The sequence below is a fragment of the Ylistrum balloti genome, unplaced genomic scaffold (assembly GCF_031769215.1).
Source record: "Ylistrum balloti isolate Yb309-2 unplaced genomic scaffold, AGI_CSIRO_Ybal_v1 Utg371132, whole genome shotgun sequence".
NCBI classification, from domain to species: domain Eukaryota; kingdom Metazoa; phylum Mollusca; class Bivalvia; order Pectinida; family Pectinidae; genus Ylistrum; species Ylistrum balloti.
Genome location: NW_026782621.1, coordinates 136,481 through 153,670, shown reverse-complemented (window position 1 = coordinate 153,670; position 17,190 = coordinate 136,481). Strand labels below are relative to the sequence as shown.

At 34.6% G+C, this 17,190-nt stretch overlaps 1 protein-coding gene across 1 annotated transcript in view; it reads right to left on the bottom strand.

The window, feature by feature from the left end:
* Positions 1–8,054: 8,054 nt before the first annotated feature.
* The window catches only part of LOC132560965 (paired box protein Pax-1-like), a 44,647-nt gene continuing 35,511 nt past the window's right edge, over positions 8,055–17,190 (bottom strand). Inside the window, exons 2-3 of the mRNA XM_060225672.1 lie at positions 13,949–13,965; positions 8,055–8,860 (exon numbers count right to left, since the gene is read on the bottom strand). Of these exons, the coding sequence (XP_060081655.1) occupies positions 8,055–8,860; positions 13,949–13,965 (823 nt within the window). The remainder of the gene's footprint in view (positions 8,861–13,948; positions 13,966–17,190) is intronic.

The following is a 17,190-nucleotide window of genomic DNA, read 5'->3' as shown; positions in this document are numbered from 1 at the left end:
GGCGGCAGCACCTGTATCGGCAATACGATTGGTCATTTCGCTTTGATCACCGAGTCGGATGAGAAAATAAATTCTTCTCTCGTTGATAACAACTACTGTAGAGTAAAGACCGACATTAAGTATCGGAAATGAAGAAAACTTTACGTCATGGAATTATTTGACGCCATGTTGAACGAATACACTTGTAATTCGTTGTAAAACCGCTGACCTTTTTAACTCATAAACCTTACTAACTGCACCTGCGTATAGAATTCGTCTTGTCACAGTTGGAATATCAGTTTCTTTAAACAGACAAATTTGTCATGGAAATATTTTCCATTAAAATACCAGCAAGTGAACAATGATTGCTTTTCTGTTTCCCTGACCGGAGAGCTCCGTCCAGAAGATAAATGGTAAAGGGGGGCTCCGACAGGATCCCGAAATACAGATAGACAAATCATACAAAGGATGCCTTGCAACATGTGCAGAGCAAACAGGAATGTTAAATAAATCATATAGAGAACATAAAAACGACAAACTGTATATGACTGATGGCAGCAAGACCGGCTGTGTCTGCAAGGGAAACAACTCTGTGCGTAGAAAGCACGCGCGGGCATTAGCTAATGCAACACAGCACAAGGTAGCATATCTCAAAAAAGTTTGAATTTCTATAACACGAGATGTATGAGCACAGTCCGTGTACTCATATGTTATATTATCAAAACCGTTTCTTTTTATGGATTGTAAAAACTTAATTTAGTTACAATAACATCCATAATGATATCGAATGTAGGCATAAGTTTTGACAAAATATATAAAAAAAATCATGTGATAAAAATCTCCACATAAGACATGAGTATCTGAGTACAGCAAAAAGGTCGCAAGAGAAGACACTATTTTTACATATATTAAACATAAGATTTTAAAGCACCAATTCACTCAAAAGACGGTATATCATGCCAAAGAAATATTCAAATGAAAAGTCACTATTTTCATTTCGTACAAATGCCCCACTCGATCTTGCTACTAATGACACTTAAAACATTTAGAGGGATTAAACCAAAATTAATGGATTTACCAAATACAAGTAACAAGTTTCTCTCAGTGTCACAGATATTGTATCACCTCCACCCAGGTGTACTGTATAATGGCGGAATCGTACTCCATGATCCGTCCTCAACCTTGACAGCAGGAGTTCAATCCCATAATTCATCTCGAACCTTATCAGTCTTATTTCATTCCCACGACCCGTGGACGGTCGAAGTGTACATATAATTACCACCAATAATTGGTAAGTATATCGTTTATATAAATCAACAGGTGAAATGCATTGCTTACCTTTTGCAGCCATGACAACAAGGTCACGTTCGGAAGACCTTGTGCCCCGAACCCGAGATAATGATTCTTATGAAGATGTCCCCTGCTACGAATGTTTCCAACCATGTGACGATGTGGAAGTTAAGAAATGTATTAAAAATCACAGTATTTTATCGGCATGGTGCTTGATTAGAATGGCTTATTAGCAATTGCAACGTGATGTTTTAGGAGGTCAGAATATAGATCGTCAAGTCGAAAAGATAAACATATATTGTTGTATACGACATGAACAAACCACCAATATTTGAAAACATTCTCGTTTATAATGAAGCGATATGATACTCTATTCGTTATTGTTTATGTACATTCTGTGTTTAATATCTGTAAAATACCTGGTTTTGTTTTTGATATCTATGACGAATCGGTCGTTAGAAATTCTATTCGTTTGAATGAACCTTTGATTGATGTAAGAAAGGAGTAACCAAACAAAAATCATTTATCCATGGTAATTATTCCATCTTGTGATTATGATCGGGCATTTCCGGGTCTTTCCGGTAAGCATAGTGAAAACACTTCTCAGATGCATTTTGCAAATATGACAATAGTTCTCCAAGATCGTTGAACCAAGAGTCATGTGAGTAAATTACACGAAATGAATAAATCGACGGAAACAAATATTCGTTGTAACCATCAGAGAGACAATTTTATATAGTGAAAATTATTCTTGTTCTTTGTGTGACATGGAGCTGGACGTACTTGATGCTCGTTAGTTTGCCCGTTGGTTACGTTGTTGTTTTCCTTCTCATTTGACATTACTTACTTGACAAAAGTTTACATGGCATGTGTCGTCGATGAAGCAGAAGACGCTTATTATTCCGGAACACATGGTCTTATTCTCCTTGTACTTTTTTTCAGGAGTTTCTGTATAAATCTTTGTTTTGTTGATATTTTGCCTTAGTTTTATGGAATTTGAGTTTGAATTATGATTATGTTGCCATGTTGGTTGATCTTACGCCAAACTGCTTTTGAAAGTCCTGTTTGTTGTATTTCTGTATTATCTTAGTAAAAAATTTAATCGAAAAAGTGATGATTGGACCTTATTATGTACGCGATATATCTTTTGCATGTTGACATATGCCTAAACCTATTCTAAAATGCGCTTTTCTTAGGGCAGGTGGATATTGCCAAACCCTAAATATATCCCGGACTTGCCGGAATGGCCCGAAAATGACCCATTGTTAGCGAGTAATGAAGCTAAGCCTTGCCAACTTAGTCTTAATCTCGTAACATATATTTGAAATCGACAACATCACAGAAGCATCAAAACAGTGCTCTATTGTTACCAATACTAAACCAAGCTGGCTCATCGTACATAGAATTGCAGATAAACGAGATACATTGGAGGTGTTAGCCAGGAACTGTTGTATATAATGCCGTGCATTTCACGTGCACGTGGGTAGCACGTTCGTAATTGTATCGGCTGTGGTGGCGGTATATTGGCAGACTTTTCAGGACGAACCTTTCATTCTACCAAACAACAGAACCCGATCGCTTTGAAGTTGAAAACAAACATGTTTACTCCTGCAGATTCCAGACAGACTAGGTGCACGTTGGTTGTTTATTTGAGTTGTAACACACATAATTGCATGCATATTTAGCGCACAGTACCAGTGTAACGTCTCCCCCTCCCCGGCCCAAGTGGTGGCCAGGTGTGGCACACATACATACGTTTATATGCTCCCGTGTAAAGCAGGGTAGCAGTCCCCGCATGAAATAGGCAATTCCAGAGGGAATGCAAAGACGTTACACGATGGCATGAAATGATACAGTTAATGACGTCACTACTATGTCTGGAGTTAGGTGACATCTGCCTAACAATCAAATATACTTAGTGTAGATCTACATCATCACAATTTGTCTTAAGTAACTAATTCAGCAGGTATACAGTCATTGTCACACACACCTACTCACCCACATGGCACCCTCCCAAAGGATCACAGGGCACTGAGAACTTGTTACAAGTTTATTTGTAATACCAGTGTGCTGGTTTATGGATACGTCCAAATACAGAATTGGATTACACGCCTTTGTACTTAGGAAGGAAAAGTAACATTAACTATGACATTATGTAAAAAGTGATATCTACATCTGTGGGTAATTATAACAAGTCTGAGGTATACTTAAGAGATTAAAATCATTCTGTTCTCGATTTCATTACAAATCAATTTTCTGTCAACATGATACTGAAAATTACCTGAAAGTGAAGAATTAAAAAGTTGTTACGGACCGAAAGGCAGGTGCAACAATTAAGAATATATAAAAGTATTACGGTATATTTAGACTATTTCAGAGATCTTAATGCGCTTCTCCTTTTATGACATTTTGCTATGGAGGCCTCTGACTGATTTTCAGTTTAAAATGAGTTGGTGATAAGGATGACGTGTCTTGTGACCATGTCTAGATTATAACGTTTCAGTGTGATGGCACTGTAAAATGACATTTGGTTGCCTCCATCTTCTCCGAACAGTGTTTACGTATGACATCAGCTCCGTTCGCAGATCCTCTAAATGATGACGAAAACTTTTCTGATGGTATGGTTTTGAATTATACTGACAATATCGTAGACTTAATGATGCTGATTGTTAATGAGTTGTATGACTATATATAAAATATATGCTATGCCCCAATTGAATGTGACAAAATGGAAACGTCTTATATCATTCTTATCATAAATACAATCAAGTTTGAAATAAAACACCGACGTAAGACACGTATTGCTTATTATAAAGTAAAGTCTCGATATAACGCACATGGTTAACGTGCTGTTAAATAACAACACGGTGTAGCTTGTTTTTTATACAATAGAGCTTGGGTTGGCAATTAAAATGTTTTATTTTTGTAGTTGCATGTTTTTGCATAGAAATTACATTTGATAAGTCAATTTGCATAATATTATATGATTATTGGAAACACGACACATCTTTGAGAACTTAACGTTAAACAGTTTTTTATTACTTGACATTTACAATTATATAGATATAACGATGGTTACCATGATGTCGTCGGGGATTTCATTATTTCTACACTTGCATTGTATAGTCTCTATATGCAATTTACCAGTCACAATTTATTTCTTTATCGATATTTATGTATGGAGATGAGGTTTGCGCATGATCAGACGGTCGTGTCATTATATATGTAAGAGACATAATGTAAGATATCTGGATTTAATGTTGCATAGTAGATATTCTTGACATGGCGTCGTCAATGATGCCCGCGTGGCGCGCCACCTACCGCTTCCGGTATAATACAAACTCGCTGTTCTAGCGATTTGTGTAATGAAAAAAATTGGTTATCAAATGCTAAAATAAGGGTTATTATTTCTATATATAAAAGTGTACAAGATATAGATAGGACTGAAAACCTAGATTCTACTATATGCATTTACACCGTACTTCCAAGTTTTACATACACTACTGGTGGCTGCGTATTGTACGATTTGTTTAACTGAACATTATATCGTTTTAATTGAAGCATTTGACTGTTATATTTACTTTTACAATAACTTAAATATGATTTTAAAAATATCACCACCATGTTATCAAACAGTAGTGATTTGTGAGAGCATTAAGGATTGGTTACGCCATAAGTTATACGTGGTAATCAAGAGTTATTTTTAGTAAAGTTGAAACGTATATCTCTTTAACTCAATTATCTATCTACATTGAACTTTCAGAAGCACTAGGGGTCTGTTTTGGATGTTTTTGATTTATTTCCTGGGACTCTGAAGTAAACAAGTCGTCGAGGTAGGGGGAGAAAGGGACGAGGTATGTTTGGGGATAGTGAGAGCCAGGGGTGAAGGGAGGATAAAATAGCAGGCCATGTGGGTCCCCGGGCTGCCCCGGCCCACACAAGTCAATCCCTGCGTACACGTGTGTGTAAGGTCAGAGGTCAGCGGATTATTGCCGGCTGGGGACGGACAGACCCCTATCGAGTTTGTGTACGGGGAGGAGGGGACCAGGCACACTACATTCCCTTGTGTTGTTACGCTATGCCGTACAAATTGTGGGAATCTGATACCCAGATTAGGGGTGAAGCGATAACTGTTATGAACAATCTGGTAACACAACAAGTAATGGGTTAGGGGTTCCGTCCCCGTCCACGACAAAACAATGCAATACTTCCGTACCATACCACTACTGTATCAGATATCCTCTTTCGTTCGCCAAATGTCGTGGGTGTTCGCTACATATTTATTAAACTGTAGTACTAACATTGAGTAATATATTTCATTTCAAAATCACAGTTGGTTGCGGTCCAACATGTTGGGATTGGTTCTGACAGTGCCATGTTTGTACTATGTGTAGAGGTTGCTGTCAGATCGAAAGATTAAAATGTCTCAATAAATCTTTAATTTTGAGATTCTTTCGTTTGTACATGAAGTAAGTATGTACATAACATTGCTAGAATATATATATATATGTTTATCTGTTACTGTAAGTATACTAACATTATACTGGCTTTAGTTTCAATTGGATACAAAAAAACGTGCCGAGACATTCTGACGGAAATTATAAGAATAATCAGAGGTACATATAGAACAAAAGATGAGCTAATTAAAAAAGAAATGATAAAATTTTATTCTAATCCCATAGTTGATTTAACAGTCTTATTACAGTAAAATGAATCTTTACGGAGACAATTGCTAACTAGCATGTTCCTTCCGCTGATACTTTGTATCTATATTGTCTATTATGTAATCGTGTATAAATGTTGTGAATATTTTGTATCACATGTTCCATTACATTTGTACTCTTTATGTAGGAGGCAAAATATAGGATAATTATACAGAGAACTGCTTGATAGGAAACGTTTTGATAATAAACTTATATGATAATAATTTTTGATACAACATTCAACTATATCATTACTCATAAAGATTTACTAATCAATAACTTCTTATTGTAAAAGTCGACATTAAGGAATGTTCTAACGGAAAGAGTGTTCTCCATGTTGTATGTCCGAAGGAAAAGACTTCCAATATGATATATAACAGAAAGAAAGAAAGAAAGAAAGAAAGAAAGAAAAAGTACGAAAGAAAGAATTCTTTTCAAGGCTTATGCACAAAGGAAAAGTGACGGAACTTTCCACCTTAATAATATAAAGTTCTTTGATTTTTGTTTTACATTAAAACACGTAATCTAGACAATTAAATGTACATCAGTATCAGCGTAGTTCCGGTCCATGTGTTTCTCAGCCATTATCGGCTGTATACATGTATAAACTACCACAAGTCTACACCTAGGTGAGGATATGTATATCTTATATATGTCATGGCGCGAGAATCACCAACGCGTGTTGGCATATTGATGGAGATAAGACTGTACGTCTCCTGTATTTACTGTTATTAAATGTCGCTTCAAATCTTATTAGATTTATCTGGTGATAGACTGTAGATGATCACTAATACAATGCCATATATATTGTCTGTAGTAGTGTATTATGATTGACGTCGCTGGACAACAGACATGATGAATGGCTATAAAATATAACAGATAGGAATATATTTCATATCTGAAAAAACTGAAGTTTATTTATAATATACATTGTCTTGTTATTCGTCTAAATGTCTATTATTCTATTTAGTTAGTTAATAGATATTATTTCTCTTTAATACAGTTTATTCGAATGTTTTCGTTATATTGCACAAATGGTCTAAAGTAACGAAAAAGAGAACTTTAAAATATAATATTTACAGTTACATCATGCCCGAGGGTTGAGCACCAGTAGTACCAGTTATCGATGTTAATTGTGATTTATCAATAGTTTGTCATGGCATACAACGATTCTTCGGTGATATCACTAGGCAAATGTTAAAAAAATAAAAGAAAATAACGGGGAAAAAAGACCAAAATAAAGTTTTAAAATATTAAGTTTTTATTTCAATCAATATACATTTATTCACAGATTCATTCTTCACAAGCAATACGGTTAGAGAGACAAAATGGTTTTGAAATCGAAAAACAAATATCAGTTAAATCGATGTAAACATTTTCAAACATTTCATTTGTGTTTTTTTTTATTGTATGTTTCCCCCCAAATAGACACAATATGTTATTTCTAATCATCACCTGTCCTACAGGTAGTTTTTACAAGTACATTTCGTCTTTTGGGAAATTTAAAAAAGAGGTTCGCAAGCTTTTAAAGAATATTGAATAAATCATGTTAAATAGAACCTGAGTACATATTTCAAGCCATATCGAAGATAAACCAGCAGAAATTGAATTATTTTGTGAGATGAAATTATATATCTGTATAAATCGCTCTTAAAAGTTTTGATGGACAACTTTCATCTTACAAAGTTGTGAATTTGTAAGCATGTATGCTGACAAGTAACATGCGTTTCTGGCTGATGTGATCAAATTTATAGAATAAAACACATATTGGTGTAATTTCCTGCCTTTTCTACTCCCTATGTCTAATATTGAGGCGAGGAAAAATAATACACCAAAACACAGATCCTAAACGTCCACTGGACCAAGATCGATTATGCGCATTACGATTCCGGAAGCATTTCCGCATTATTTGTCGTTGTAAATTATAGAAATAGAAACTTCCTGAGTAGTTGATGAAGGGTATGATTCCTCCATGGACGGATACGAAAAGAATTGGCACTTTTGTCAAGGTTTACAGAGTATTTCTTCAAAAATCCATATAAAAATCTATGAATATGTCATCTATTCATGTAACATCCGGTCTCAACTTTGCAGGTACATCGGTGATACAGTTGGCTTCATACTGTAGTAGTTCATATTATAGTTCTGACCTATACTAGGTCCATTTTCCGCCTGTATGGGTTGACCCATACCCTGGGGGACGCTGCCCCGGAAACCAAGAATGTCATTGACGGAATGTGAAGATGCTGCCCAGGCTCGCATCATACAAGGAGTTACACAGTTGCTTGAGGCCTGAGGTGGCCGGGTTGCCCCAAGGGGCGCCAATGTGTGGTGCTGTGGGGCCATTTGAGCAGTTGGAACAGCCGGCATGGAGGGCGGTGGACACGAGTAAGGATAAAACTGATTATAGATAGGTGTTGGTGCAGCAGTGCATGGCACAACTTGGCTCTTACTTTCGTACGTGGGGCTGGGATTCTGTGGGGTAGGGCCACCGCCAATCTTGTTCCTGAGAATACGACTAATCGAACTTACTGAAGGTACATTATATTTGTCACATACACCATCCGCCAGTAATTTGTCTCGAATTTCCCAGGCGAATATTCCTGGATCTCTTTCCTTATATACTTTAATATGTTTCACGACATTTGGGGTAGTGACCCGGGGCTTGCTACCACCAATGGCCCCTGGTAAAATGGACCCCGTCTCGTTATATCGAGCTAGTATCTTACTGACACATCCATGCGACACCCTGAGTTGTCGACTGATGTCACAAGGTCTCACTCCGAGCTGAGCCAGTTCTACAATCCTCAGACGAATGGCGTTAGGAAGGGGACGTCCATTGACGAACACGCCTCCTAGCTGGTTTACTTCGCCGAAAGTCGATTGCTCTGAAATGAAAAAATAAAGTATTTATAGAAATATATAAGCAACGAATACATAATTGTGTTCAAGGGGGATATATGATATGTGGCATTACATTATATCTTAAACTTATCTTAAAGCATTAATTTAGCACATCATTAGTGTTTCTGGGTACAAGATTCTTCCTTGCACTAAGTCAGACCACGGTATGAAGGAAGAAGTCACATATTTTCAGTACACCATAGATATGTATGTGCAGTTTTATAGTCAAATTAACAAAGTGCTTGCATACAAGTGTAACCCTATGCTTAGGTCAATGTCTGGTATCACTTACATAAGAAGGATGCTGATTTATTTATCAATAATGTTACGATGTTCAAGGATTTTCATTGAGATGTAGAATAACAATCTTGATTGACAAAATGTAGTTAAAAGAGAATTAAATATAGTGATTTTATTATAGTTTAAAATATCCTTATTGATTTTTTTATATAAAATATTTTGAACATAAGATTGATCCATAGTTGGTTATGTATTTACATCTAGTTAACATATAAATGGTTATTTTTCATAAATTTCTTAGATAGGTTGTCTACTCGGAAGTAACGTTATTCGCATCTTGTATCTTTTTCTAAGTTGTACAATAGCATGTCTAGTGTTGCGGTAGTTATTTAAGCTAAGTCAACAGCTCCGTTAAATACTACTGGTAAATCAGCATTTATTTCACTTGTTAAAAAATACATAAAAAGTTGTTGTTGATATGTTTTACTGTGGGGTAATTTTGTACCTTATTATAATCATACATTATTTTTGCAACTACTGTATTTCACAAGAATTAAAACTTTTTATCAGCAATGATTATACCAATTAGAACAGAACCATTTAAGATCTGCTTTAGATAAGATTCAAATCTGTTACTTGTACATTCATCTGGGTTTTTCCCACGGAATTGTTTGTTTCAAATTGAAAAAAAAAATATATAAACTAATCATCCTATTTATTAGAAACAAATGATTTTTATTGCTTAAACTATCCTTAACATAGTCCACCAAAACTGATAATAAGAAAAATAATAAACATATTCCCAATTATGACTTTAAAGTCCTTCTCGATATGAATATACCTTCTTTAATTAAACTGTTATTGTCGTTGGAGTATTTGTATAATAAAATATCCCATAGATAACTAGGAGCCATTTGACATCTTTCTTAGTCTATTGACATTAGATGGTTTATAGAATATAGTCTTGGTACAATAAGCCTGGATTCAATATCACGCGTTATGTCATATGCATGTTGTCCTCTCAATCATTATCAAAATTATACCGCCGTGACATTTCTGTAATATTTACATCAGTATTTTATCACGAAACGTGTAAATATGGTCACAATCTGTCTTCCTTTCATCTCCGTTACGTGTTTTTATCCTAACATTTACCTTGTATTTATACTATCATTGTTACCTTTCTAGTAATTTTGATATAATGCTATTTTTGAAATCTATTACGAACCTAACATTACCTTAAATACTTTGCTCATCTTTTCGTTTGATTGCTTCGTTGTCAGAGTTAAGTGATATAAATTTAGTTACATAAATATTGTAACACGGGTTATTCATCATTTGTTAATATTTCTTGCATTACAATTGAAAACCTAAATCATTTGTACAATTATTTTAGTTTGTTTGAACTGTACTCTAGTAATTAATTTTTTACACTTTGGAAACATTTTATATCAGTTAGACGAGAAGCAGTGGATGAATTATGCATATTTAGATAATTTTTAGTACATTCATTATACATAGGTATACACAAATATGTGTTTAATATGTATTTAAATTGGTTTTATAAACTAGTACAATAATTATTAATCATATGTAAAGTTACTCTAAACATATGTATAATATTGATTGAATAATATATCACAATAAACGGATTGGATACAAATATCATTTTGAAAGTTAGGTTGGTTAGCTATATCATAAAAAGATATTATAAAAGTTTTTATAATCATATCCACTCGTATTTAGTACTGTCTTGAACAGAGATTTCTCCCCTTTCTTCTCATAAAATAATATACATGATAATCTTAATATAAGCACCATTATAATTAAGCTCTGCTATCTGCAGAAATTTTCGAATTAATTTCACACCATTAGTGGAACAGAAAGGAAGTTAATTGTTATGAATCTAATTCTACGTTATTGATTGTTTTTTGTTTTACACACTAAAGTAAAGGTTTTAAAATTTAGAAACTTTTACATATTTCAATATATTTCTGTTTACTTTGTGATCATTTATTATTTATATCATGTTTACTACACGAAGAAAGTTAGACTACGATAGAGTTTATGGTTTTGCTGAACATATATAACCATTCTTATACATAGAGAGTATTTTCTTTGTATCAAGTTGTTGATAAAATGGCATAATTAATTATGTTTTACATAAAATCATTTACATTGATTATTATTTTAACATTTTGAAATATACAAAAAATGGACACTCTCCTAAATGTCATATGATGAATTATATTGAGATTTTGCATATGTTTTCCTAACAATACTGTTCAGAAAACAGATACAAGGAAATATGAGGAAGTACTGTTGGCAGGTGACTGATAATACAGATGGAGATAAAGCAGACATTTGTTTGATGTTGAAGAAAACTGATTATTCCTAGTAAATCATTTATTTGAATTATTTGTGAAACCTGTGGATGGGTTGCCATTTTGTCGACGAGACTACAGTCCCACTGTCTGGTAGAACTCACGTACACTGGGGGACATAAAACTTAGATATGCTGGCAAGGAACTGTATTCTATACATGGGGAAAAGGGTTCTATATGGAGGGGCAAAATCACAACAAAGAAGTTGACATTTGTGGCAGAATGCCACTCAGAACTGGTAGTGACTTTCAGAAAGATGTACCCGTGTGCAGCATACATGGTAGAGTAGATAATCATCAGCTACATAGAGAACAGCCTATTGAAGCGTGGTTAGGATAGAGTATGGAAGAAAAAAAACGATAGCTATAAAAACTTCATACTTAAAGGCCAGATTTAACATTTGTGAGTTTTTAAATAATCCTTATTGGGCATGTACATCTAAAACGACGAACTATTCATCAATCTAGCGAAAATATGTCTGGTTTAGAAAATGTGCACAAGCTAATTCGTGAGTGCAGCACAGTGATGTAGCCCGTGTGTAACAGTGTGACCTAGGCGACATTGCCTTCCGTCTGACAGCGATACAGCAACACTCATGCACCATGGTCAAATTACCCCATTATCTAACTACTTGATGCACCCAAGGTTTCACATATGTTGGCCCTACCATCCCTTTATCTTCTTGCATCATTCACATAACTTTTTTTATTTCCTTCTCCCTTCCTAGCAATTATGGATTTGTTTAATCTGCCGGGCAGTTTCTGTTCTCCCTATTTTGTGGGATTAAAAATTCTTTTAATCTAGAGAAAGGTTCTGGCATTGATAAAACTCAATGGAATGTTCACCGTGTTCTTATCTAGCTCAGTCTGATATATTTAGTTTCATTTCAATCTACTGACGTTTGCTGGTCGTTTCAGTAGCTCTTCAAAATATATATCATTTACGAGTTATCCATTTTGTTCTGAAAATCTCACCTTCTTTCTTTAGATTTATCGATTTTCTGAAATTTGATTTACCTACTTCAAGGCCGTTGAAACGTAAATAAATGACACGTTTTTGTGCTGTAATTATTAAATGTCTTTAAAAAAATGTTTTTATTACTTTTACAGTTTGTATCCTAAAAACATTGACCATCCTTGGTAAATGTTGATCGAAAACGTGAATTTATTTAACATATTTGTTTAAACAACTCTTTATCATCTATAAAATAAGGTATTTTCTTTAATATTGATTTTTTTTTCTGAAATATAAACACATTAATATATATCTTTTGAGCATGTGATTTCATGATTGTAAAATAATTAAGATAATAAATTAAAACATATGCGAGTAATTTCAAATCAAGTAAAAGAAACAAGAAATTGTTTTGAATCAGTTATTTAACTTAACATTTTTATTGAAAACATATATATTTCTTTTTCAAACGGTTTACAAATATAACTTAACAATGAATATTTAATACAGTAAGTGAAAATGTCAGTAAACACAAGATTTATAATACAAAATTGTTTTTTCTAATTTGGAGATTTGGGCCAATGATGAAACTACACAAAAATATTACTTGACAAACAATAATGCTTTAAGAAATAATTGTTATTTTAGTAGTGACGTTACTGGTATAATGAGTACACTTGTACTTCTTTAAATTAAAAAAAATGTCTTTGTATGTTAGCATTTACTGTGCATATAGATATCTTTCTTCGCTTTTATTCAATTTAGCATACATTCGATTTTACAGAAAAATGCTAAGATTTGAAAAAAAAAAAACCCAAATACAAATAATACTAATATTAGTTAAACTAATATTAATAACTGGAATTCCAGCTCTAGAAATATATCCTCGTAATTTATGTAAAATATTTACTTAGCTACCGTTACAAAGTTAGGTTAACAAAACACACCAGTTATTGTTTTGTTTTGATATCAATAACCCATGATGTCGGGTTTTTCATATTTTCTAACAAGCGTAGACGACATATTATCATGAAAAATATAATTAAGTAGTTACCTTAAAATTCGTAACCATCTTGGTCATTATGATATATTTGAAGATATCTAAATTACAGAATTATACAGGGTGCCTACGGGTGCACGTTCCTTGTGAAGTTCGTCCATATAGATAAGACCAGAGGACTTTCTCCACTGATAAACTCTGCATTTTATACACTTGTACATGTTGATGTTTATCCAATAAATTGTAATTATCTAAGCCAAGATCGTTCAGTTTATGTCTTACATTGTCACGCGATATCCAATATGTTTGATACTGGTAGAGGAGGCAAGAGTTGATATCACCTTCTCTCGGAGTCGATGTGAGAAAGTATTAATTTGCCGTCACTTCTAATTACTCGAGTGCGTTATCAGTCTAGCCGTCCCTACAGGGATACTACTGAGCTCCCAGCGGTCAGTAATTGGCCGAAGTATACCCCTTGACCACAGCTTGATCACTTGTTTCCATCAGTTCTCTCAGATACAATTTATTTTCACTTACAACTGTATGGATCTTTTATCTTCGTTTAATATCGCTTTGTAGCAGATTCATTCATGCAATTAGCATTCTTTAATCCGTATATAACTTACAAACATTTTAAACTTTAAATTGTATCACAGCATGGCACTTTGACTTTGATACCGATATTTTCGAGTTTTTGGATGTTTATGTCCAACCATTACACGTATATAATAGATATAATAAGGTACTTATATTATGTGTACGGATACTTAAATGTACAAACCCGTCGATAGTTTCGTTTCGCCATTTCCTAACAAAAGTCCTCGTTTTACTTTACAACAGCTGCAATACATCAGTACTATTTGTTACAGGAATGAAATTAAGAAGTAATTTTGTTTTGGAAAATTTATTTTCTCAGTGACATGGACTGAGCTAGGTTTGTTGATTTTCGGCTAGAGGATCCCGCTTTTAACATCTGGAAAGAGTATGACTTGTGTATCATATTTGACCGCCGATCTCCCTCCCCATCCCATATCTTAACGTTTCTAACCTAGCTTGGACACCTGTGCTGTTTGATAGTAAGCCAAAATACGGATATGTGTACATATTCCTTTTTTTAAGAAATAGGACACTTTATAATTTTTCAAGATAAGCTTATATACGACCATCGCGAACTTACCCATGCAAACGGCTTGGATTTGTAGTGTCTCCAGATTGAAATATTTGTTTCTCCAATACGAATATCTTTTTTCACCTAATGGAAAATAATTGTCCGGCAAGCCTTGTCTATCCACAGGTAACTTTTCCGTCACATACCGTAAGAGCACCTCTTGGCGTATATGTGTGTCAATGATATTTGGCTGTGACTTTTGGGTCTACTGACGATGAGCCATGGGCCTGTGGACGGGCCCCCGGCTCCGTGCCCCTCCGTTCTAGGCCTGTGATTGGAGCGCGCCTCCCCACACGTCAATCTCGTTCGGCCACGGTACCTCCCACGGATCACTGCGAGTGGTTCCGAGCTAACGAACGTGCACTCGGCCAGCTACCAAACTCATTTACGATTTCTTCCTCTCACAACTTTACAAATTCATGCCCATTTATCTTTGGTAGCAAACCCTATCTCATGGCATGACAAAATGCCCCTAAATGGCCATTGTGGCGTTTTCTGGGAATATATATAGCCCCATCATAAATAAATCAACACTGTATCAACTAGGTCTGTTATCTAAATATTTATCTCTTTTGGTTTTAGAAATAAGTTACATAACAAGAAATTCTCCGACGTCTGTACAAAATATCGTCAAGCTATTTCTAGATTTGTCAATGTAGGCCTTGGTTTTCCTTGGACAAATGGTTATCGTATTGGCGTAAAGTATATCGCGTGTATTTCACGAATGTTGACGTTGCGTCAAGCCCTTTTGGTCTCGCGTCGTAGCCCGTGTCCGTGCCACATAGAAACTGCTCAAAGACTCGGAGAGCGAGGTGTCTTGTTGTTACAACGATCCAAAGCTCGTTTGGGAGGCTGAAGCGGAACAATGCGACTCCGCAACGCTGTCATGCCAGGGCACACTCGGATTCATGTAATTTGATTGTTACGTGAGCTTCCATCACCAAGAGTAAGCGATGCCGGCGGACCGGCACGAAAACTATCCCACATCTGCGAACCGATGAGAAAGCCAGTCATATCTCCAAGCTTCTATATAAAATAGCTGGAACTTTTATTTTTTCCATTATTTTCTTGGTTTGACACTGTACAGACTGTGGAATTAGCGGAGGATTTAGGGGGATGAGGAATATGTAACTGGGGCTGCCAAGTTTGGATCGACCAGAAGTTCAGACGAGCCATTTCTCGTGTCATCTGTACAAGGTATCGATATATGATGGCCCCCATCCCACCTTCTTTGTTTTCAACGCCTTCCCACCTCGTCTTAAGCTGTTTTCAGAGTATGTGTTCGTTAGTGTAGTCTGTACTGGTCATATCCTAGCTATAATACAGACCTAATTTAATTACCTTCAGTCACAGGTTACGCTATGTATAATTTAGTAATGTTTATTGAAATATAAAACGTTATCGATATCTAATGACATGACATTGTATTGTGACAATGAAGTGACAGGCTTTTAATGTTTACATTTGTTAAATAAAGTAGTTTTGAATTTGGTTATACTTCAGTTATTTCCATTTTCCAAAAAATGAACGATATAGTTAGATTAATAATGTTACGTTGAAAATATCAGAAAATGTTTCAATATTTGTTTTTAAATTACCATAAGGATTGTAAAACTCAAGCTTCAGAGCACTGTTATGGGCTATATAGTACCAGAGAACTAAATAATGCTAAAATTAAACGTGATTTGTTTGTTTTCATAATATACTGTATTCTCACTAATTATAGCGAAACTTTTTTCGGTAATAATGGTAATCTGACGTTTAATTCTACTTGAAGCTTCAGATATTAGCAATCTAAAATACAGTATAAACAATTATATACATAATACCTCCCACAAGAAAATATCATTTCTAATTAACCTAATTCACTGTAGATACACGTAAACCTTTTAATTACAAGGATTATTATCTTTATCTTAAAATCAAATATTCTTATGTTCTTTAAGTTAAAAGAATAAATTTGCATGTTAATTGATTGACGTGTTTGTTTATATTTGGCAGGTGCCTTAACCAATTTTACCTGAAGCAGGGAGGACATTAATATGAGGGTTTGTATGCGGACCCGCGCTCAGGGGGAAATGACTGATAAAACAACACAGATAAGCTTGGAACAAACGTGGGAACGCCATTGTCCAACACTAAACAATTAACTTTAGGTAATTACCTCTTTTGGTTTGACAATAATATTGAATATAATTTGATTTATGTTTCAATCATATTGAGATTATTTTGTGTTCATTTTTTCTGTGATGTCTAATGCCGTGTAGGTATAAAGCGTCAGATTATTAAGCAATCAAATGCCAGTAGAAATCTTGTAGATGAAATACTGTTTAAAATATGCATCATATAGGAATGATAATCAAGAAATATGTACGTGTAAATATTGATTTTCTCGAATACTTGTAATTAGAAAAAATATATGTTACCAGGACATATGGGCAAATGATCCTGTAAGAGGTTGTATTGGTAAGATTCAGATACAATTCTTATGGAAATAAGTTATCGATAAATTTCTTGTAAAACCAGACCAATCTTTGAATTCAATTTCCAGTTGTGTGTATTGTTCTT